This window comes from Carcharodon carcharias, chromosome 16, assembly GCF_017639515.1.
Source record: "Carcharodon carcharias isolate sCarCar2 chromosome 16, sCarCar2.pri, whole genome shotgun sequence".
In the NCBI taxonomy this organism is placed as follows: Eukaryota; Metazoa; Chordata; class Chondrichthyes; order Lamniformes; family Lamnidae; genus Carcharodon; species Carcharodon carcharias.
Genome location: NC_054482.1, coordinates 25,739,928 through 25,762,983, shown reverse-complemented (window position 1 = coordinate 25,762,983; position 23,056 = coordinate 25,739,928). Strand labels below are relative to the sequence as shown.

Genomic DNA, 23,056 nt, shown 5'->3' with positions numbered 1-23,056 from the left:
AGGTGACATTAAGGGTAGAAAGCAGGATGAGCAAGATACAGATAGCCTTAGTGGGGGTGGGGGGAAGGGATTAAAATAGGCTAAAAGGTAGAGATAAAACAATGGATGGAAATACATTTAAAAATAATGGAAATAGGAGGGAAAAGAAAAATCTATATAAATAATTGGAAAAAAGGGGGATCGGAAAGGGGGTGGGGATGGAGGAGAGCGCTCATGATCTAAAGTTGTTGAACTCAATATTCAGTCTGGAAGGCTGAAAAGTGCCGAGTCAGAAGATGAAGTGCTGTTCCTCCAGTTTGCGTTGACCTTCACTGCAACAATGGAGCAGGCCAAGGACGGACATGTGGGCATGAGAGCAGGGTGGAGTGTTGAAATGGCAAGCGACAGGGAGGTCTGGGACATGCTTGTGGACAGACCGAAGGTGTTCCGCAAAATGGTCACCCAGTCTGCGTTTGGTCTCTCCAATGTAGAGGAAACCGCATTGGGAACATCGAATGCAGTAGATTAAATTCAGGGGAGTGCAAGTGAAATGCTGCTTCACTTGAAAGGAGTGTTTGGACCCTTGGACGGTGAGGAGAGGGGAAGTAAAGGGGCAGGTGTTGCACCTTCTGCTGTTGCATGGGAAGGTGCCATGGGAGGGGGTTGAGGTGTAGGGGGTGATGGAGGAGTGGACCAGGGTGTCCGGAGGGAACGATCCCTGCGGAACGCTGCCGGGGGGGGGGGGGGTGAAGGGAAGATGTGTTTGGCATCATGCTGGAGTTGGTGGAAATGGCGGAAGACGATCCTTTGAATGCGGAGGCTGCTGGGGTGATAAGTGAGGACAAGGGGGACTCTATCGCGCTTCTGGGAAGGAGAGGAAGGTGTGAAGGCGGATGCGCGGGAGATGGGCTGGACACGGTTGAGGGCCCTGTCAACCATCGTGGTTGGAAAACCTCGGTTAAGGAAGAAGGAAGACATGTCAGAGGAACTGTTTTTGAAAGTGGCATCATCAGAACAGATGCGACGGAGGCGAAGGAACTGAGAGAATGGGATGGAATCCTTACAGGAAGCGGGGTGTGAGGAGCTGTAGTCGAGGTAGCTGCGGGAGTCGGTAGGTTTGTAATGAATATTGGTGGACAGTCTATCATCAGAAATAGAGACAGAGAGGTCAAGGAAGGGAAGGGAAGTGTTAGAGATGGACCATGTGAAAATGATGGAGGGGTGGAAATTGGAAGCAAAATTAATAAATTTTTCCAAGTCCCGACGAGAGCATGAAGCAGCACCGAAGCAATCATCGATGTACCGGAGAAAGAGTTGTGGGAGGGGGCCTGAGTAGGACTGGAACAAGGAATGTTCCACACACTCCATAAAGAGACAGGCATTAGTGGGGCCCATGCGGATACCCTTAGCCAAACCTTTTATTTGGAGGAAGTGAGAGGAATTTAAGGAGAAATTGTTCAGTGAGAGATCAAGTTCAGCCAGACGGAGGAGAGTAGTGGTGGATAGGGATTGTTCGGGCCTCTGTTCGAGGAAGAGGCGGAGAGCCATCAGACCATCCTGGTGGGGAATGGAGGTGTAGAGGGATTGGATGTCCATGGTGAAGAGGAGGCGGTTGGGGCCAGGGAACTGGAAATTGTTGATATGATGTAGGGTGTCAGAGGAATCACGGATGTAGGTGGGAAGAGACTGGACAAGGGGAGAGAGAATGGAGTCAAGACAGCAAGAAATGAGTTCCGTGGGGCAGGAACAGGCTGACACGATCGGTCTGCCGGTACAGTCCTGTTTGGATTTTGGGTAGGAGGTAGAAGCGGGCTGTCTGAGGTTGGGAGATTATGAGGTTGGAAGCTGCGGAAGGAAGATCTCCAGAGGAGATGAGGTCAGTAACAGTCCTGGAAACAATGTCTTGATGTTCAGTGGTGGGGTCATGGTCCAGGGGGAGGTAGGAGGAAATGTCCCGCCCATCTCCCGTGCATCCGCCCTCACACCTTCCTCTCCCTCCCAGAACCGTGACAGGATCCCCCTTTTCCTCACTTATCACCACACCAGCCTCCGCATTCAAAGGATTATCCTCTGCCATTTCTGCCAACTCCAGCAGGATGCCACTACCAAACACATCTTCCCTTCACCTACCCTAGTGGCATTCCGCAGGGATCGTTCCCTCCGCAACACCCTGGTCCACTCCTCCATCACCCCCTAACACCTCAGCCCCCTCACACAGCACCTTCCCATGCAACCGCAGAAGGTGCCACACCTGCCCCTTTACTTCCCCTCTCCTCACCGTCCAAGGGCCCAAACACTCCTTTCAAGTGAAGCAGCATTTCACTTGCACTTCCCTCAATTCAGTCTACTGCATTTGCTGCTCCCAATGCAGTTTCCTCTACATTGGAGAGACCAAACGCAGACTGGGTGACCACTTTGCGGAACACCTTCGGTCTGTCCGCAACCATGACCCAGACCTCCCTGTCGCTTGCCATTTCAACACTCCACCCTGCTCTCTTGCCCACATGTCTATCCTTGGATTGCTGCATTATTCCAGTGAAGCTCAACGCAAACTGGAGGAACAGCACCTCATCCTCCGACTAGGCACTTTACAGCCTTTCGGACTGAATACTGAGTTCAACAACTTTAGATGTTGAACTCCCTCCTCCATCCCCACCCCCTTTCCGTTTCTTCCCCCTCCCTTTTGTTTTTTCCAATAATTTATATGGATTTTTCTTTTCCCACCTATTTCCATTATTTTTAAATCTATACCTTTTACGCCCTTTTAGTCTTATTTCACCCCACCCCCACTGGAGCTATCTACCTTGCGTGTCCTGCTATCCATTCTTAATTAGCACATTCTTTTAGATAATATCACCACCTTCAATACCTCTTTGTTCTTTTGTCTGTGACATCTTTTGGTTATCTACTCCTATCACTGCTTATATTTCACCCCTCTCCTATTTTTACTTAGTTCCGTTGAAGGGTCATGAGGACTCGAAACGTCAACTTTGTTCTTCTCCGCCGATGCTGCCAGAGTTTTTCCAGGTATTTCCGATCAAATCTGTGTTTGTTTATTCCTGTTCTTACTTCATTACCTTTGCTTTTATACTGGTCACAATGTTTAACCATAGTGGAGGAATAAAATCTACAAACATCAAGGGCAGAATTTTCTCATCGGCATGTGGGGGTGGGACCCACATGCCAACGCGTAAAATGACGCATGGTGACGTTGGGCGTCATTCCGGTCTTCCATTTGGCAGGTGTGCGCCAGAGGTGGCTGTGCGCCCGCCGAACTGTCAAAGGCCTACTAAGGCCATTAATAAACTAATTCTAAACGTTGCCCGTCCAACCTTGAGGTTGATGGGCAGGTGAAGAGCCCAAGTGGCCTTCGCGTTTTTCATGAAACCTCATCCACGGGCGGGATGAGGTTTCATGAAGGTTTTGTTAAATTAATAAATAAATTGTGCTCACTTCATAAACATGTCCCAGCTCATGTGACACTGGCACATGTCTGAATAATTTATTTCTCTCTTTATTTCAAAGTTTAAACATGAACTTTATCTCCCTGAGGCAGCTCCACGCCTCGGAGATTTCTGCGCTCTTTCATGCGCATGCGCGAAAGAGCGCAGGCCCCGACTTTCCCTCCTCCCCCCACCCACACAGGTAGTGCTGAGCTTCTTGGGGAAGATTCTGTCTCAAGGATTTCACAATGAATTTGTGTTTGTACTCACATGGTATTTTTAGTTTGGCAATGATTGGTTCCAGAGTCACTTCCAACTGTTTCTTTTGCTCCTCAAATTCCTGTATGGAAGCATTCTGTGCCGAATTCAGCCATTCAGATTTTGCACGGCAGGCATTTGTAAAGACAGCCTACAAGATGACAAAAACTCCTGAATGCAAGAACCCAATGGACATTCCTTCACTCACTACACAACAAAGAAACAGACAGGGAATGCAGTGCTCCCCTTTCAACCCAAGAATGATAGAGCTTACCTTATCTTGCTTGGCCAGCTTGCCTTGGGTTTTTTCGAGATCAGCAACCATTTCCTGAATATTATTAATATACAACTCCAAAATCTGTTTGCCTTCTGCAGTTAAAAAGTGCAAAATAAAAATATATTATTCCTCTTGCAATATTTTCATTAACCTAAGTGACTTGAGTGCTGTTGTACTGTCAATACGGTGGCTACAAGAGCACGTCAGAAGCTAGGAATCATATGCAAGTAACTTACCTCCTGACTCTCTAAATCCTGTCCACCATCTACAAGACACAAGTCAGGAGTGTGATGGAATACTCTCCACTTGCCTATATCAGTACAGGTCCAACAACACTCAAGAAGCTTGACACCATCCAGGACAAAGCAGCGCCCTAGATTGATACTCCATCCACAAACATTCACTCCATCCACCATTGGTGCCTGTAGCTGCAATGTGTACCATCTACAAGATGGACTGCAGGAACTCATCAAGCCTCCGTAGACAGCATCTTCCAAACCCGTGACCAATACCATCTCGAAGGTCAAGGACAGCAGACAGATGAGAACACCACCACCTGGAAGTTCCTCTCCAAGCTACTCACCATCCTGACTTGGAAATATATTGCCGTTCCTTCACTGTTGCTGAGTCAAAATCTTGGAACTCCCTCCCTAACAGCACTGTGGATTTACCTTCACCACATGGACTGAAGCGGTTCTTCTCAAGGGCAAGTAGGGACGGGTAATAAATGCTGGCCTAGCCAGCGATGCCCACATCCCATGAGCGAATAAAAATTGTGATATGACAATTTATGCCAGGGAACAGTGTGGATGTGCATGGCATCACAAAGTAGCAGGTTAATTCATATGATATCCCAAGGTGATCACATTCCCAAGTGAAAAGTACTATGGAGGTGGTAAGAAGCGGCAGTTATTAAAGGCAGGGTGGGGGGTGAGATGGGAATATTAGTCATATCTAACCAGAAGTCAATATCAAACACTGGGAGAAGTCTCATAATCCATCATCTTAACTTGTGTGGTAAGAAGGGGATACTAGTATAAGAGAGAAAAAACCTCTTCGGTTGCCTTTGATCTGGGAGGGAAGAATGCAGGCAATGAAATATGGGCATCACAATTTTTTTGAGTTAGAAAAACAGGAGGTAGACAGGGTTTGAAACACACAGGGTAAGAAAAACTTTGTTATTCCAAGATTTATGTACAAATTCAGATCTAATTAAGTAAGATGTGTGATTTTGGCGCAGTTTACTGCTTACTTATAAAATTGCCTGAAGCTCTTCAAAGATTCAAATTTTGTGTCATGATGAAATACTGTTGTATGGACATCCAAATTTCCTCACTTTTAACACAAAACCATAAAATATTGTTTTTCTTTTCTCAAATCCCTTCTGCCCATTTTTACTTAAGACCATACTGGGATATAGTTCTGGAGGTACAAGCAATTCTCAACACTTGGCTCAAATCATTTGGCAGTGAGTGTCATGTTTTTGCAGCATCACAGTTTCACCAAATATCTATATGCATGCATCTCCTGCAGGGATTATTGGATAGTGAACATGGTTGGCCCCCTGATTTTCTTCTCACTAAGAGCCTCTGACTCAGGCTCAACTAATCTTCGAATTTTTCTGGTCTGTTTGGCTTTGCTACTTATTTGATAAACTCACTGAGTTCACTAGGGAAGAAAACATTCTTACAAATGACATGCCTTCTGCCAGAATTATTAGAGATTTGTCATATATGGTATAATCTATTTATAATGCTGGTTTAATTTATCAATTGAAGACAGGCTTTGTAAGACCATTCTGTTGTTCCAATGTCAGCCTATGGAACTATTAGTATGATAAACTATAAAATTAACTTGAATAATTATTAAATTTAATATTGTCTATGGACTGACAGTATCATATAACATTGAAACTAGGAACATAAATAGGGAAGAATCATTTTGAAGTGATATACTTCGTACATATTATTGAGTGAGATCTACCCAAGTTTAATAAATGTATATTTTCTCAGCACTCTATGTATTGCACAAGGATTATTAATCTCAGGTGATGAAACGGTGTGCTAATTTCTCACCTGCCCAATCTAGAAACTCCACGCAGTCACTCTTTGAATATCGATTAGCTATGTCTCGTGCCTTTTCTCCTCTAAAGTTGGCTTCTTGAACATTAGCGCCAAGGTCCACCAAAGTTTTTAGGCTCTCCAGCTTACCCCAGGCAGCGGCACAATGTAAGGGAGTGTACCCTATGAACAGGAAACAATTCACTATTTGTTACTGTAAACATAAGGGCATAAGACAGGCAGGAGTCTAGGCAATTAGTCAGTGTCACAGGTTAACAACATATGATGATGTGTTAAGAACATAAGAAGTAGGAGCAGGAGTAGGCAATTCAGCCCCTCGAGCCTGCCTCGCCATTCAATACGATCATGGCTGATCTTATTTTGGCCTCAACTCCAATTTCCCACCCTCTCCCCATAACCTTTCAACCCCTTAGTAATTAAAAATCTGTCTATCTCCTCCTTAAATTTATTCAGCGTCCCGGCATCCACTGCACTCTGAGCTAGTGAATTCCACAGATTCATGACCCTTTGAGAAAAGTGATTCCTCCTCATCTCTGATCTAAATCTACCGCCCATTAGCCTAAAACTATGGCCTCTCATTCTAGAATGCCCCAGAAGGGGAAACATCCACTTCACGTCTACTTTGTCTATCCCCTTTAGCATCTTACATACCTCAATTAGATCTCCTCTCATCCTTCTAAACTCTAGCGAGTATAGACCTAAACTGCTTAATCTCTCCTCATAAAACAAGCCCCGCATCTGTGGAATCAATCTAGTGAACCTCCTCTGAACCGCCCCCATTGCAACTACATCCTTCCTCAAGTAAGGGGAACAAAACTGTGCACAATATTCCAGGTGCAGTCTCACCAATGCCTTGTACAGTCGCAACAACGCTATTTTTATACTCTATGCCTTTAGTGTTCATTCTGTCTTTATCGTAGCCTTTATACAGAACCATAGAAAAGTTACAGGGGCAGAAAGAGGCCATTCAGCCCATTGTGTCTGCGCCAGCCAAAAAGATAAAAAATAAACTAGCCACTTATTTTAATCCCATTTTCCAGCACCTGGCCTGTAGCCTTGCAGGTTATAGCATCAGACGCAGATCCAGGTACCTTTTAAATGATTTAAGCACTTCAGCCTCAACCACCAACTTAGGCAGTGAATTCCAGATGCCCACCACCCTCTGGGTGAAGAAATTTTTCCTCATGTCCCCTTTAATCCTTCTACCAATCACCTTGAATCTATGCCCCATGGTAAGTGATCCCTCAGATAGGGGAACCAAGTCTTTCCTGTCTACCCTATCTAAGCCCCTCAATTTTGTACACCTCAATTAGGTCACCCCTTAGCTCCCTCTTTTCTAAGGAAAACAACCCTAGCCTATTCAATCTCTCCTCATAACTGCAATTTTCAAACCTTGGCAACATTCTTGTAAATCTCCTCTGCACTCTCTCCAGAGCAATTATGTCTTTCCTGTAATGTGGTGACCAGAACTGTACACAAAATTCCAGCTGTGGCCTAACCAGCGTTTTATACAGTTCCATCACTACATCCCTGCTTTTGCATTTAATACCTTGCCCAATAATGGAAAACATTCCATATGCTTCCTTTACCACCATATCCACCTATCCTACCACCATCAGGGACCTGTGGACATAGACTCCAAGGTCTCTCACTTCCTCTATCCCTCTCAATAACTTCCCATTTATCGAGTATTCCTTGCTTTGCTTGCCCTCCCCAAATGCATTACCTCACACTCCTCAGGATTGAATTCCATTTGCCACTTTTCCACCCATTCAACCAAACCATTGATATCATTCTGCAGGCGACAGCTATCGTCTTCACTAACAACTACACGGCCAATTTTTGTGTCATTTGCAAATTTCCCAATTGTGCTTCCCACATTTAAGTCTAAATCATTAATATATACAACAAACAGCAAGGGCCCCAACGCTGAGCCCCATGGAACACCACTGGAAACTCCAGTACATCCTCTCTCATTATGCTCATTGCATTTAACTTTTCACACTCTGCCCCTTGGAATAGAATGTCTGCATCATCCCTCTACTTAGCGAAGACAGAGACAAAGTACTCACTGAGAACCCTACCCACATCTTCTGCATCAACCCACAAATTACCATGTACATCTCTGATAGGCCCTACCTTTCCCTTAGTTATTCCCTTGCTCTCCATATACTCGTAAAACAAATTGGGATTTTCGCTAAAAGCAAAATAATGCGGATGCTGGAAATCTGAAACAAAAACAGAAAATGCTGGGAAAACTCAGCAGGTCTAACAGTATCTGTGGAGAGAAAAATAAGTTAATGTTTCGAGTCCTTATGACTCTTCTTCAGAGCTAAAGAGGAGTAAAAATGTAATGAAATTTATACTGTTTAAGGGGGGTGGAGCAGGTGAAGCTGGATAGAGGGCCGCTGATAGGTGGAGGCAAAGGAGAGATTGCCAGAGATGTCATGGACAAAAGGACAAAGGGGTGTTATTGGTATTGGCTAAAGGAGGTGCTGGTGGTGGCATTAAGGTCAGTAAGAAGAATATGATAATAGCAGGAAAAGGGTAAGCACTCTGGAAAGAACAACATGAACAAGTGACAGATGGCCCTTGTGGGGGTTGGGTGGGGGAGGGGACAGTGGTGGGAATAAAGATTGAAAATAGGATAAAAGGTGGGGATAAAACAATGAATAAAAATGAAAATTAAAAAAGAATAAAAATGCCAATAAAAAATAAAAATTAAGAATTTAAACTGAATATTGAAAAAAGGGATAAAAAGGGGGGTGAAGATGGAGGAGAGAGTTAGTTCATGGTCTGAAGTTGTTGAACTCAATGTTAAGCCCCGGAGGCTGTAAAGTGCCAAATTAGAAGATGAGGTGCTGTTCCTGCAGTTTGTGTTGGGCTTCACTGGAACATTGCAGCAGGTCAAGGACGGATACGTGGGCATGAGAGCAGGGTGGAGTGTTAAAATGGCAAGCGACAGGAAGGCCTGGGTTATGCTTGCGGACAGACCGAAGGTGTTCCGTAAAGCGGACACCCAGTCTGCGTTTGGTTTCTCCAATGTAGAGAAAACCGCATTGGGAGCAGTGAATACAGTAGACTGAATTGAAGGAGGTGCAAGCGAAGCGCTGCTTCACCTGAAAGAAGTGTTTGGGCCCTTGGACTGTGAGGAGGGAGGAGGTAAAGGGGCAGGTGTTGCACCTTCTGTGATTGCATGAGAAGGTGCCATGGGAGGGGGATGAGGTGTTGGGAGTGATGGAGGAGTGGACCAGGGAGTCCTGGAGGGAACATTCCCTACGGAATGCCGACGGGGGATTTGAAGGGAAGATGTGTTTGGTGGTGGCATCATGCTGGAGTTGGCAGAAATGGCGGAGGATGAGCCTTTGAATATGGAGGCTGGTGGGATGAAAAGTGAGGACTAGGGGGACTCTATCACAGTTCTGGGAGGGAGAGGAAGGTGTGAGAGCAGAGGCTTGCGAGATGGTTTGGACACGGTTGAGGCCCCTGTCAACCATAGTGGGTGGGAAACCTCGGTTAATGAGGAAGGAAGACATGTCAGAGGGACCGTTTTGGAAAGTGGCATCATTGGAACAGATGCAACGGATGCAAAGGAGCTGAGAGAATGGGATGGAGTCCTTACAGGAAGCAGGGTGTGAGGAGCTGTAGTCAAGGTAGCTGTGGGAGTTGGTGGGCTTGCAGTGAATATTGGTGGACAGTCTATCACCAGAAATTGAGAGAGAGGTCAATGAAGGGAAGGGAAATGTCAGAGATGGACCATGTGAAGGTGATGGAGGGGTGGAAATTGGAAGCAAAACTGAAATTTTTCCAGGTCCAGACAAGAGCAAGAAGTGGCGCCAAAACAGTCATCGATGAACCAAAAAAAGAGTTGTTGGAGGGGGCCTGAGTGGGACAGGAATGAGCAATGTTCCACATACATCTCCGTATACAGGCATAACTGGGGCCCATGCGGGTACCCATAGCCACACCTTTTATTTGGAGGAAGTGAGACAGGTTAAAGGAGAAATTGTTCAGCGAGAGAACAAATTCAGCCAGGAGGAGGAGTGTGGTGGTGGATGGGGATTGTTTGGGCCTCTGTTCAAGGAAGAAGCTGAGAGCCCTCAGACCATCCTGGTGGGGGATGGATGTGTAGAGGATTGGGTGTCCATGGTGAAGAGGTGGCGGTTAGGGCCAGGGAACTGAAAATTGTTGATATGACGTAGGGCATCAGAGGAATTGTGGATTTAAGTGGGAAGAGACTGGACAAGGGGAGAAAGAACGGAGTCAAGATAGGAAGAAATGAGTTCCCTGGGGCAGGAACAGGCTGACATGATCAGTCTACTGTGACAGTCCTGTTTGTGGATTTTCGGTAGGAGATAGAAGTGGGCTGTCTGGGGTTGAGAGAGTATGAGGTTGGAAGATGTGGAGAGAAGATCTCCAGAGGAGATGAGGTCAGTGACAAGTCCTGGAAACAATGGCTTGATGTTCGGTGGTGGGGTCATGGCCCAGGGGGAGGTAGAAGTGTCTGAGAGTTGGCGCTCAGCCTCTGCGAGGTAGAGGTCAGCACGCCAGACAACAACAGCACCACCCTTGTCAGCAGGTTTGATAACAAAGTCAGGGTTGGATCTGATGGAATGGAGTGTGGCAGGTTCAAAAGAAGACAGGTTAGAGTGGGTGAGGAGAGTAAAGAAATTGAGGTGTCTGATGTCACACCGACAGTTCTCAATGAAAAGATCAAGAGCAAGTAAGAGGCCAGGGGGAGGGGTCCAGGTGGAGGGAGAATACTGGAGGCGGGTGAAAGGGTCTGTAGAACGGGGGGAGGACTCCTGCCCAAAGAGGTAAGCACAGAGACGAAGGCGGCGAATGCAATCGCAGAAGGTGGGCCCCTTTACCTCCTCCCTCCTCACTCTCCAAGGGTCCAATTACTTCTTTCAGGTGAAGCAGCGCTTCACTTGCACCTCCTTCAATTTGGTCTTCTGCATTCGCTGCTCCCAATGCGGTGGTCCCCACATTGAAGAGACCAAACATGGACTGGGTGACCGCTTTGTGGAACACTGCGGTCTGTCTGCAAGCATGACCCAGACCTTCCTGTCGTTTGCCATTTCAACACCCCATCCTGCTCTCATGCCCACATGTCCGTCCTTGGCCTGCTGAAAAGTTCCAGTGAAGCCCAATGCAAACTGCAGGAACAGCACCTCATCTTCCGATTAGGCACTTTCCAGCCTTCCGGGCTTAACATTGAGTTCAGCAACTTCAGACCATGAACTCGCTCTTCCATCCTCATCCTCCTTTTTATCCCCTTTTTCCAAATTCATTTTCTAATTTTTTTATCGACTTATTTTTTTAATTTTTTATTTTTATTCATTGTTTTATCCCCACTTTTTATCCTATTTTCAATCTTTTTCTCTCACCATCGTCCCCGCCCTCCACCCAACCCCCGACAAGGGCCATCTGTCACTTGTTCATGTTGTTCTTTCCAGAGTGCTTACCCTTGTCCTGCTATTATCATATTCTGCTTTCTGACCTTAATGCCACCATCAGCACCTCCTTTAGCCAATACCAATAACACCCCTTTGTCCTTTTGTCCATGACATCTCTGGCAATCTCCCCTTTGCCTCCAACTATCAGCGGCCCTCTATCCAGCTTCACCTGCTCCACCCCCCTTAAACAGTATAAATTTCATTACATTTTTACTCCTCTTTAGCTCTGAAGAAGAGTCATAAGGACTCGAAACATTAACTGTGTTTTTCTCTCCACAGATACTGTTAGACTTGCTGAGTTTTTTAAGCATTTTCTGTTTTTGTTATTTTAGGATTTTTCTTGATTTTATCTGCCAATATCTTTTCGTATCCTCTCTTTGTTTTCCTAATTTCCATTTTTACTTCACCCCTGTACTTTCTATACTCCCCTAGGCTTTCTACAAGCAGAATGCCCATTCTGTGGCATGTGGGAAGTCGTGGACAGTTCTTGTGACCCAGACAAGCCCGTGGGCAGGAAATGTCATTGGCTGCACAAGCTTGAGAGCTCAACATTTCAGAACTTAAGCAGCAGCTGGAATCGCTGAGGTGCATCTGTGAAGCAGAGACCTACGTGGATAGCACGTTCAGAGAGGTGGTCACACTGCAACTTAGGGGCAAGCAGACAGATAGGGAATGGGTGACCACCAGGCAGTCCAAGAGAAACTGGCAGGTAGTGCAGGAGTCCCCAGAGGTCCTGCTCACTAACCGGTTTTCCATTCTGGACATAGATGAGGGCAATGGATCCTTGGAGGATCGCAGCAAGAGCTAAGCCCGTGGCACCATGGGGGCCCAGCTGTACAGGAGGGGAAGGAAGAAGAGCGGAAGGGCAGTACTGATAGGGGGTTCTTTAGTTAGGGGAGCAGACAGGCATTTCTGTGGCTATCAACGTGACTCCAGGATGGTTTGTTGCCTCCCTGGTACTAGGGTCAAGGATGTCACAGAACGGCTGCAGGATATTCTTGTGGGGGAGGGCGAACAGCCAAAGGTCATGGTCCACATTGGTACTAACAACATAGGTAGGAAGGGGGATGTGGTCGTGCGATCAGAATTTAGGGAGCTAGGTAGAAAATTAGCAAACAGGACCTCTAAATTAGTAATCTCTGGATTACTCCCAGTGCTATAAGCAAGTGAGTACAGAAACAGGAAGATAAGACAGATGAATGCTGGCTGGAAAGATGGTACAGGAGGGAGAACTTTAGATTCCTGGGACACTGGGACTGGTTCTGGAGGAGGTTGCATCTGAACAGAGCCGGAATTGAGTTCATTGTGGGTCGTTTTGCTAATGCTGTTGGGGAGGGTTTACACTAACTCAGCAAGGATGTGTGAACCAGGAGAGAATATTAGAAAGTAATACCAGGATGCACGGAATGCTGGGAGAGGCAGATAGCATTAAACTAGAGAATAGTAAGTTAATAGATGGAGTTGGAGTAAGGGAGCAAGTAATGAAGTCTAAATCAGGGTTACACTGCATGATGTGAATGCACAGAGTATAGTTAATAAAATTGGGGAGTTACAGGCACAGATTGCCTTGTGGGATTATGATGTTATGGCGATAACAGAGACCTGGCTTCAGGAAGGACAGATCTGGGTGTTAAATATTCCTGGTTACAGGGTGTTCAGAAAAGATAGGAAAAGGAAGAAAGGAGGAGGGGTGGCACTTTTCGTTAATGAGAGTATTGCAGTACTGAAGAAAGAGGATGTATCAGAAGGACAGTATTGATTTGGCTACAGCTAAGGAGTAAGAAGGGTGCAATTACATTGGTCAATGTAATATATAGACCACCAGCTAGTGGGAAGGATATAGGGAAACAAATCTGCAAGGAAATTACAGAGAGGTGTAAGCTTCATAGAGTAATTATAATGGGGGACTTTAATTACCCATATATAGCCTGGGATAGTGGTAGTATAGGGGGCAGTGAGGGATAACTTTCCTAGATTATGTTCAGGAGAATTTCCTACAGCAGTATGTGTCCAGTCCAACAAGAAAGGAGGCACTGCTAGACCTAGCTCTTGGGAAAAGGTTGGCCAAGTAGATCAAGTGACAGTAGGGGAACCTTTAGGGGACAGTGACCATTGTATCATGGCGGATGACAGTGGAAAATGACATTGGTCAATCCAGAGTAAGAATAATCAACTGGCAGACAGTGGACTTCAATGGGGCAAGACGGAGCTGGGCCGGATAGACTGCAGCAAAAGGCTGGCAGGACAAACAGGCGTTGAAAAATGGGCTACCTTCAAAGAGGAGATGGTTTGAGCACAGTTAAGGTATGTTTCCTCAAAAGGGAAGGGCAGGACAAACAAATCCAGAGCTCCCTGGATGAAAAGGGAGATAGAAATTAAGTTAAAGAAGAAAAAATGTGCTTACGACAGGTGTCAGGTAGCAAATACAACTGAGAATACAGAAGGTTCAGAAGGGATATGAAAAAGCAAATATGAGATGCAAAGAGGGATTATGAAAAAAGACTGGCAGCTAACATAAAAGGAAATTCCAAAGTATTCTATAAGCACAGCAATAGTAAACAGGTGGTAAAAGGAGGAGTAGGGCCTATTAGGGAACAAAAAGGCGATTTACACATAGAGGCAAGAGGCATGGCTGAAGTGTTAAGTGAATGTTTTGCATCTGAATTTACCTATGAGGCAGATGCTGCCCAGGCCATGGTGAGAGAGGAGGAAACTCAGTCACTAGAAGAATTTAAAATTGATAAGGAGAAGGTATTGGATAAGCTGTCAGTAGTTAAAGTTGATAAGGCACTGGGACCGGATGAGATGCATCCAAGAATATTGAAGAAAGTGAGAATGGAAATTGCAGAGGCATTGGCAATAATCTTTCAATGTTCCCTGGATTCGAGAGAGGTGCCAGAGGATTGGAGAGTTGTAAACATTACGCCCTTGTTCAAAAAAGGTTGTAAAGATTTGTCTTGCAATTACAGACCAGTCAGTTTAACTTCGGCGGTGGGGAAACTTCTAGAAACAATTATTCGGGATGGAATTAAGTCACATCAAAAAACGTGTATTGATTTGGAAAAGTCAGCATGGATTTGTTAAAGGAAAATTGTGTCTAACTAACTTGCTGGAGTTTTTTGAAGAGTTATGAGAGATGGTTGATGAGGGCAAGGCCGTTGATGTGGTGTATATAGATTTCCAAATGACATTCTATACAGTGCCACACAATAGACTTTGTGAGGAAAGTTATAGGTCAAGGAATAAAAAGGACAGTAGCAATGTGGATACAAAATTGGCTGAGGAATAGGAAACAGAGTATTGGTTAATGGATGTCTTTTGCGCTGGAAGAAGGTTTGTAGTGGAGTTCCCCAGGGTTCAATACTGGGACCCTTGCTTTTCCCCTGATATATAATGATCCAGATCTTGGTGTGCAGGGGACAATTTCAAAGTTTGTGGATGACACAAAACTGGGAAGAATTGTAAACTGTGAGGAGGACAGTGTAGAGCTTCAAAAGGACATTGATACATTGGTGGAGTGGGCAAGTAGATGGCGGATGAAGTACAATGCGGAGAGTTGTGAGGTGTTACACTTTGGTACAAAGAACATGGAGAGACAGTATGAAATAAAGGATACTATTCTAAGGATGTGCAGGAACAGAGAGACCTGGGTGTATATGTACATAAGTCATTAAAAGTGGCAGGACAGGTAGAGAGAGCTGTTACGAAAGCATACAGTATTCTAGGCTTCATTAACAGGGACATAGAGTACGAGAGCAGGGATGTTATGATGAACTTACATAAGACACTGGGTTAGGCCTCAGCTGGAATTTCGTGTACTGTTCTGGGCGCCACACTATAGGAAGGATTTGAACACAATGGAGAGAGTGCAGAAGAGGTTTATGAGAATGGCTCCAGGCTCCAGTTATGAGGAAAGACTGGAGAAGTTGGGACTGTTTTCCTTGGAAAGGAGGAGGCTAAGAGGAGACTTGATAGACATTCTCAAAAGCATGAGGGGTCTGAACAGATTAGATAGTGAGAAACTGTTTCTGCTCGTAAACAGATTGAGAACCAGAGGGCACAGTTTTAAACTGCTTTGCAAATGAAACAAATGTGAGGTGAGACAAAACTTTTTCACACAGCAAGTAGTTAGGGTTTGGAATGCACTGCCTGGAAGTGTGGCAGAGCTAGGTTCAACTGAGGCATTGGAGAGGGCACTGGACGATTATCTAAATAAAAACGATGTGCAAGGTTACGGGGAAAAGGCGGGAGATTGGCACTGTTAAAATGCTCAGAGGTCCAGTGCAGACACGATGTGCCGAATGGCCGCTTTCTACAATATAACAATTCTGTGATACAGTACAGGATGAGCTGAAACAAAAATCGACAGATCCCAGTTTAAATTCTTCTTCTGGACTGGCTCATATTTATTCTCAAGAGTCTGTAATTTTCCTCTACATTCTCACTGGATGACAACTTCTTTTAATTTATATAGGGACTGTATGTATGTAACATTATTGTGTAAAAATTCTTAATACATACAATGTTTGGCAACCTAATTAGGCTGCAAGTTAATCAATCAGGGCATTATTTCAAAAGAACCTTTCAGCAACTACCAATGTGGAGAAACCAATGCAGGCAAGTACCTCTACTGGTTTTCTCGTTCACATCTGCTCCTCGTGTCACCAACTCAGTAATAATTTGCTGATGACCCAGCATAGAGGCTGCAAAGAGGGCATTTCTGCTGAAGTCATCATGTATATTTAGCCAACCATTTGCTATTTCGCGGTTTGGATCATCTATGAATTCAAAACACTTGCGTAGGTTCTCAATATCTCCTGTGAGCACACTGGTAAGAAAGTTGTTCTCATTCTCTAGCTCAAGATCTTCATTGTCTGCTGTATCATCATTGTCAGGCTCTGTTACTTCATCTTCACCATCTAGATCCATGTTCAATTTTTTTTACCTAACAATATTATAATGACAAAAAAAACACATTAAAATGTAAATTTGTTAATCAGCATTTACATCACTGAAGGAAACCAATCAGCCCAGTTGTGCCAATTTCTGATATTTATCCATGTATCAACCATGGGTCAGCGATAGCACTCTCCTCTCAGTGTCAGAAGGTTGTGGGGTCAAGTCCCACTTCAAAGACTTCAGCACAAAATCTAGGCTGACACTCCAGTACAGTATGGAGTACTGTCAGAAGTGCCATCTTTCAGATGAAACTTAAACCGAGGCTCTACCTTACCTTTCGGGTGGACGTAAAAGATCTTGTGGCATTATTTTGTAGACAAGTAGGGGCGTTCTCCCCAGTGTTCCGGCCAATGGTTACCCCTGAACTAAAACAGATTATCACAGTGTTGTTTGTGGGACCTGGCCTTGCGGAAATTGGCTTCTGCGTTTCCTACATAACAACGTTGGCCTGGATGTTGTGGTGGTAATGACAGCAAAACTCAGTGTCTAGTGTCACTCCTCCTCTAAGAATGACAGCAACATGTTGAGTTCACACACGAGCCAGAATAACATGGAAATCCAGAAGAAGTTGTCAGTGATTTTACGCATCTTCAGAGGGTGTGCTGTTGAGACACCCCAGACTGCAATCAATGGGACATCTTATGAATTGACAACAAGTTCCATTTTTAATGTTAGGCTTGCTATAAAATTCCTTGAAAAAGTTATATCGTGTTGAATCAGGCATAACTGGGTATTTAATCGATGAACACTGGTCCCAAAAAGCTAATTTTATATTTGTGAAATGTCAAATTTCTCCATAATGATAAATTCCTATTTTTATAATTTTTAAAATTTAGTTACATTCTATCTTAAAGAAAGGATAACTTGCAGTGATATAGTGCCTTTCATGATCTCAGAATGCCCAAAAACACTTTACAGTGTTTACATGAGGTACTTTTGAAGTGTAGCCAACATAGTAATGTGGGAAATGTGATTGCCAATTAGTATACAGCACACTTCCACAAACAGCAATGTGATAACAATCAGATAATCTATTTTTGTGGTGTTGACTGAGGGATAAATATTGGCCAGGGTACGAAGATTATCTTCAAAATAGTGCCGTGGGATCTTTTACCTGAAAAGGCAGATAGAGCCTTAGTTTAACTCCTCATTTGAAAGACAGTGCAGCACTCCTTCAGTCCTGCACTGGAATGTCAGTCTAAACTTTTATGCCCAACCCTGCCCCCATGTAGAATTTAAACCCACAGTCTAAGAGGCGAGAGTGTTACCAGCTGACAGCAAACCAATCATAACTTAGATGAAAAGCTTCAGCACCATATCTCTTTTTTCATCAATACACATAATAATTGATTTCACTAACTGCAAATTTAAACTAAAATTGAAAAATATTAAGTATTTTTTAACTTCCGGGTTTGCTGCATGTGAATACTGGATTGGCTGCTTACCTGCTTGCTGCTGAAGTCAAAGACATTCCTGGACTTGGCGCCAGACTTAGCTGCCATCGGAACTGGGGTAAAACACAGAATCACAGAATTATTACGGTGTGGGAGGCGACCATCCAGCCCATCGTGTCTGCACCGGCTCTCTAAGCACTTTAACTTAGTACCAATCTCCCGCCTTTTCCCCGTAACCCCGCATTGTTTCTATTTAGATAATCATGCCACAGAGCTCACTAAATCTTTGCGGACAGCTTCCTTTGAGATCAGCACTGAGCGCAATTGCCACTGACCGCGAAATCTGGGCCATTCATTGGCTGTAAAGCGCTTTGGGACCTCCAGAAGTCATGAAAGGCGCTACATAATTGCAAGTGCTTCCACCACCCCCCCCCAACCCCACCAAAAGATGCAATGCGGCCTTACTCGGTTACATCTTGTGGCAGAGCACTGCACGCCCACAAAACCTCAACATAAGGAAACTTCTCCAAACTTCATTCTCTTAGAGACCCATGCTCCTCCACCAAAGCATACTGACACCATCCGATCTATAAAATCAAAGTAAGCCTAAACTCTTTATTTGTCGCGCATTTAACGCTGGTTTCTATTCTCTTTCACATGGATGTTTCACTAACTCTCTTGCTCCCTTTCCTATGTCTTGTCCTCCAAATGAGCAGTCCCCAGGGATAAGCCTCAGCCGTCTCCCTGGCAACCGGCGCCTCTGTGCAACGCCGATAAAGATTCCCCGCGCCTGGAAGCTGGCGTGATGCCAATGCAGGTCCGGAAAGAGCTTCAATCCCGCTAAATGGTTCCGCTGTGTGACTCCTGTCTTCCTGGAAAGAAAACATAAGGATTATTAGGGGAAATAACATGGCGAGGGGGAAGAGAAGGAGGTGTTGAAGTTAAGACGGGTTTCATAAAAACCAAGGTGAAATGATTGTAGCAATATATTAAATATCGATATTGATATCTAATATATTAGATATTATAAATATCTTATACACTGGAATATTAATTCTGTCCCTTTTTAAGTTGTTCCATTACAGTTTACCCTTCAATCTGAAAAATATATACCAATGTGTGCATTTAATTTAGTCTCTCTCAGGTCATTGTAATGTTGTTTCTCTTATTTTCTACCTGTCCCACCCCCCTCAACCAGCTTATATTTCACCTCATTTCTATATTTCCTTAGTTCTGATGAAGAGTCATACGGACTCGAAACGTTAACTGTGTTCCTCTCCGCAGATGCTGTCAGACCTGCTGAGTTTTTCCAGCTATTTTTGTTTTTGTTTCAGATTTCCATCATCCGCAGTATTTTGCTTTTCTCTTATTTTCTACCTGTTGTTCTGCTAACCCTCCACTGTGTCTGTTTACGATGAGGGCAATTCACCCACCTGGGTGTCAGCAGGAGAGTAAAGCAGAAGGCAACATTTTTAAAAATAATAAAATAGCGTACAACTTGCGTTTACTTAGCGCTTTTAATGTAGAAAAAAGACATCTAGATGTTCACCAAGGCACTGTCTCAGGAAATGAAAGAAAGGAGGCAGAGCCAAAACTGGATAATCGTGGAGGGTATGGATGAGCAATAGTTTGCTCAGATTTGGGTTTTAAGAAGGGGCGGGTGTGAAAGAGAGTCAGTGAGGCGGGAAAGGTCAGGGAGAGCATATGTATGGTTTGAATGCACAACATGTCACCAAATGGTAAAATGGTAGGGATGCACAAGAAATCAAAGTTAGGGTTGATTTGGGTTTCTGTGAGATGAGGAAAGCAATCCTTCTTCCACAGAATCGTAGAATTGTTACATTGAATATAAAAGTAAGGATATAATGTTGGAATTGTATAAAACATTGGTGAGGCCACAACTGGAGTATTGTGTGCAGTTCTGGTCACCACATTATAGGAAGGACATAATAGCTCTGGAGAGAGTGCAGAGGAGGTTTACAAGAATATTGCCAGGGTTAGAAAAGTGTAGCTACGAGGAGAGATTGGATAGGTTGGGGTTATTTTCCTTAGAACAAAGGTGGCTGAGGGGTGACTTGATTGAGGTGTACAAAATTATGAGGGGAATAAATAGAGGGGACAGGATAAAATTGTTTCCCTTGGTGGAGAATTCTAGGACCAGGGGGCATAGATTCAAGATAAGTGGCAGAAGGTGTAGGGGGGACATGAGGAAGAACTTTTTTTACGCAGAGGATAGTGGGTGTCTGGAACTCACTGCCCAAGTTGGTGGTAGAGGCAGAAACTCTAAACTCTTTTAAAAAGTACCTGGATTTGCTGTAAGCTGTAGGGCTATGGGCCGGGTGTAAGAAGATGGGATTAGAAAGGGCACCTGGGTGTCCTCGGGCTGACATGGACAAGATGGGCCGAATGGCCTCCTTCTCTGCTGTAACTTTTCTACGGTTCCATTCAGCCCATCATGTCTGCACCAGCTCGCTGATCATTTCAACTTAGTGCCAATCTCCTGCCTTTTCCCTGCACATTGTTTCTAGTTAAACAATCATCCAATGCCCTCTTGAATGCCCCAATTGAACTTACCTCCACCACACTTCCAGGCAGTGTATTTCAAACCCTAACTACTCGCTGTGTGAAAAAGTATTTTTTCTCACCTCGCATTTACTTCTTTTGCAAAATACTTTAGAACTGTGCCCTCTGGTTTTCGATCCGTTTACAAATGGGAGCAGTTTCTCCCTATCTACTCTGTCCAGACCCATGATTTTGAAAACTTCCATGAAGTCTCCTCTTAGCCTTCTTCTCTCCAAGGAAAACAGTCCCAACTTCTCCAATCTTTCCTCATAACTGAAGTGTCTCATCCCTGAAGCCAGTCTCGAAAATCTCTTCTGCACTCTCTCCAATGTGTTCACATCCTTCCTATAGTGTGGTGTCCAGAGTTGCACACAATACCCCAGCTGAGGTCTAACCAGTGTCTTACATAAGTTCATCAAAACTCCCCTGCTTTTATACTCTATGCCCCTATTAATAAAGCCTGGAATACTGTATGCTTTAGAAACAGTCTGCTCCTTGTGTCACCAACTCAGTAATAACTCGCTGATGACCCAGCATAGAGGCTGCAAAGAAGGCATTTCTGCTGAAGTCATCACATATATTTAGCCAACCATTTGCTATTTCGCGGTTTGGATCATCTGTGAGTTCAAAACACTTGCTTAGGTTCTCAATATCTCCTGTGAGCATACTGGTAAGAAAGTAGTTCTCATTTTCTAGCTCAAGATCTTCATTGTCTGCTGTATCATCATTGTCAGGCTCTGTTACATCCTTTTCACCATCTAGATCCATGTTCAATATTTTTTTACCTAACAATATAATAATGACAAAAACACCTGTCCTGCCACCTTTAATGACTTAAGAGGTAAATATAAGAGGGAAAAAACATACTTGACCTCATCCTCACCAACCTGCCTGCTGCAGATGCATCTATCCTTTACAGTATCAGCAGGAGTGACCACCGCATAGTCCTTGTGGAGATGAAGTCCCAACTTCACATTGAGGATACACTCCATTGCATTGTGTGGCACTACTGCCGTGCGAAATGGGATTTCGAACAGATCTAGCAACTCAAGACTAGGCATCGATGAGGCACTGTGGGCCATCAATAGCAGCAGAATTGTACTCAAACACAATCTGTAACCCCATGGCCCAGCATATCCCCCACTCTACCATTATCATCAGCCAAGGATTCAACCCTGGTTCAATGAAGAGTGCAGGTGGGCATGCCAGGAGCAGCACCAGGCATACCGAAAAATGAGATGTCAACCTGGTGAAGCTATAACACAGGACTGTGTGCGTGCCAAACAGCATAAGCAGCAAGTGACAGACAGAGCTAAGTGACTCCACAACCAATGGATCAGATCTAAGCTCTGCAGTCCTGCCACATCCAGTCGTGAATGGTGATGGACAATTAAACAACTCACAGGAGGAGGTGGCTCCACAAATAACCCCATCCTCAATGATGGAAGAGCCCAGCACATCAGTGCAAAAGACAAGGCTGAAGCATTTGCTACTATCTTCAGCCAGAAGTGCTGAGTCGATGATCCAGTTAGGCCTCCTCTGGAGGTCCCCAGCATCATAGATGTCAATCTTCAGCCAATTCGATTCACTCCACGTGATATCAAGAGACGGCTGAAGGCACTGGACACTGCAAAGGTTGTGAGGCCCGACAATGTTCCGGCAACAGTACTGAAGACTTGTGCTCCAGAACTTGTCATGCCCCTAGCCAAGCTGTTCCAATGCAACTACAACACTGGCATCTACCTGGCTATGTGGAAAATTGCCCAGGTATGTCCTGCACATAAAAAGCAGGAAAATCCAACCTGGCCAATTGCCACCCCATCAGTCTACTCTCGATCATCAGTAAAGTAATGGAAGGGATCATCAACAGTGCTATGAAGCAGCGCTTGCTTAGCAATAATCTGCTCACTGAAGCCCAGTTTGGGGTCTGCCAGGGCCACTCAGCTCCTGACCTCATTGCAGCTTTTGTTCAAATATGGACAAAAAAGCTGAACTCCTGAGGTGAGGTGAGAGTGACTGCCCTTGACATCAAGGCTGCATTTGACAGAGTGTGGCAGCAAGGAACCCTAGCAAAACTGGAGTCATTGGGAACAGGGGGAAAGCTCTGCTGGTTGGAGTCATACCTTGCAGAAAGGAAGACAGTTGTGGTTGTTGGAAGTCAGTCATCCCAGCTCCAGGACATCCCTGCAGGAGTTCCTCAGGGTAGTGTCCTCGGCCCAACCGTCTTCAGCTGCTTCATCAATGACCTTCCTTCCATTATAAGGTCAGAAGTGGGGATGTTCACTGATGATTGCACAATGTTCAGCACCATTTGCGAATCCTCAGATACCGAAGCAGTCCATGTCCAAATGCAGCAAGACCTGGACAATATCCAGGCTTGGGCTGACAAGTGGTAAGTAACATTTGCTCCATACAAGTGCCATACAATGACCATCTCCAACAAGAGAGAATCCAATCATCACCCCTTTATGTTCAATGGCATTACCATCACTCTATCCCCCATTATCAACATCCTGGGGGGTTAGCATTGACCAGAAACTGAACTAGACAAACCACATAAATACTCTGGCTACAAGAACAGGTCAGAGGCTAGGAATCCTGCAATGAGTAACTCACCTCCTGACTCCCCAAAGCCTGTTTACCA

The 23,056-nt window shown here is 44.7% G+C and overlaps 1 protein-coding gene across 1 annotated transcript in view; it reads right to left on the bottom strand.

Moving 5' to 3' along the window:
• ankrd45 (ankyrin repeat domain 45) overlaps positions 1–23,056 on the bottom strand; it is an 85,944-nt gene that overhangs the window by 7,733 nt on the left and 55,155 nt on the right. Inside the window, exons 2-7 of the mRNA XM_041207921.1 lie at positions 18,316–18,722; positions 17,902–17,963; positions 16,123–16,442; positions 6,033–6,200; positions 3,955–4,049; positions 3,693–3,831 (exon numbers count right to left, since the gene is read on the bottom strand). Of these exons, the coding sequence (XP_041063855.1) occupies positions 3,693–3,831; positions 3,955–4,049; positions 6,033–6,200; positions 16,123–16,426 (706 nt within the window). The 5' untranslated portion in view covers positions 16,427–16,442; positions 17,902–17,963; positions 18,316–18,722. The remainder of the gene's footprint in view (positions 1–3,692; positions 3,832–3,954; positions 4,050–6,032; positions 6,201–16,122; positions 16,443–17,901; positions 17,964–18,315; positions 18,723–23,056) is intronic.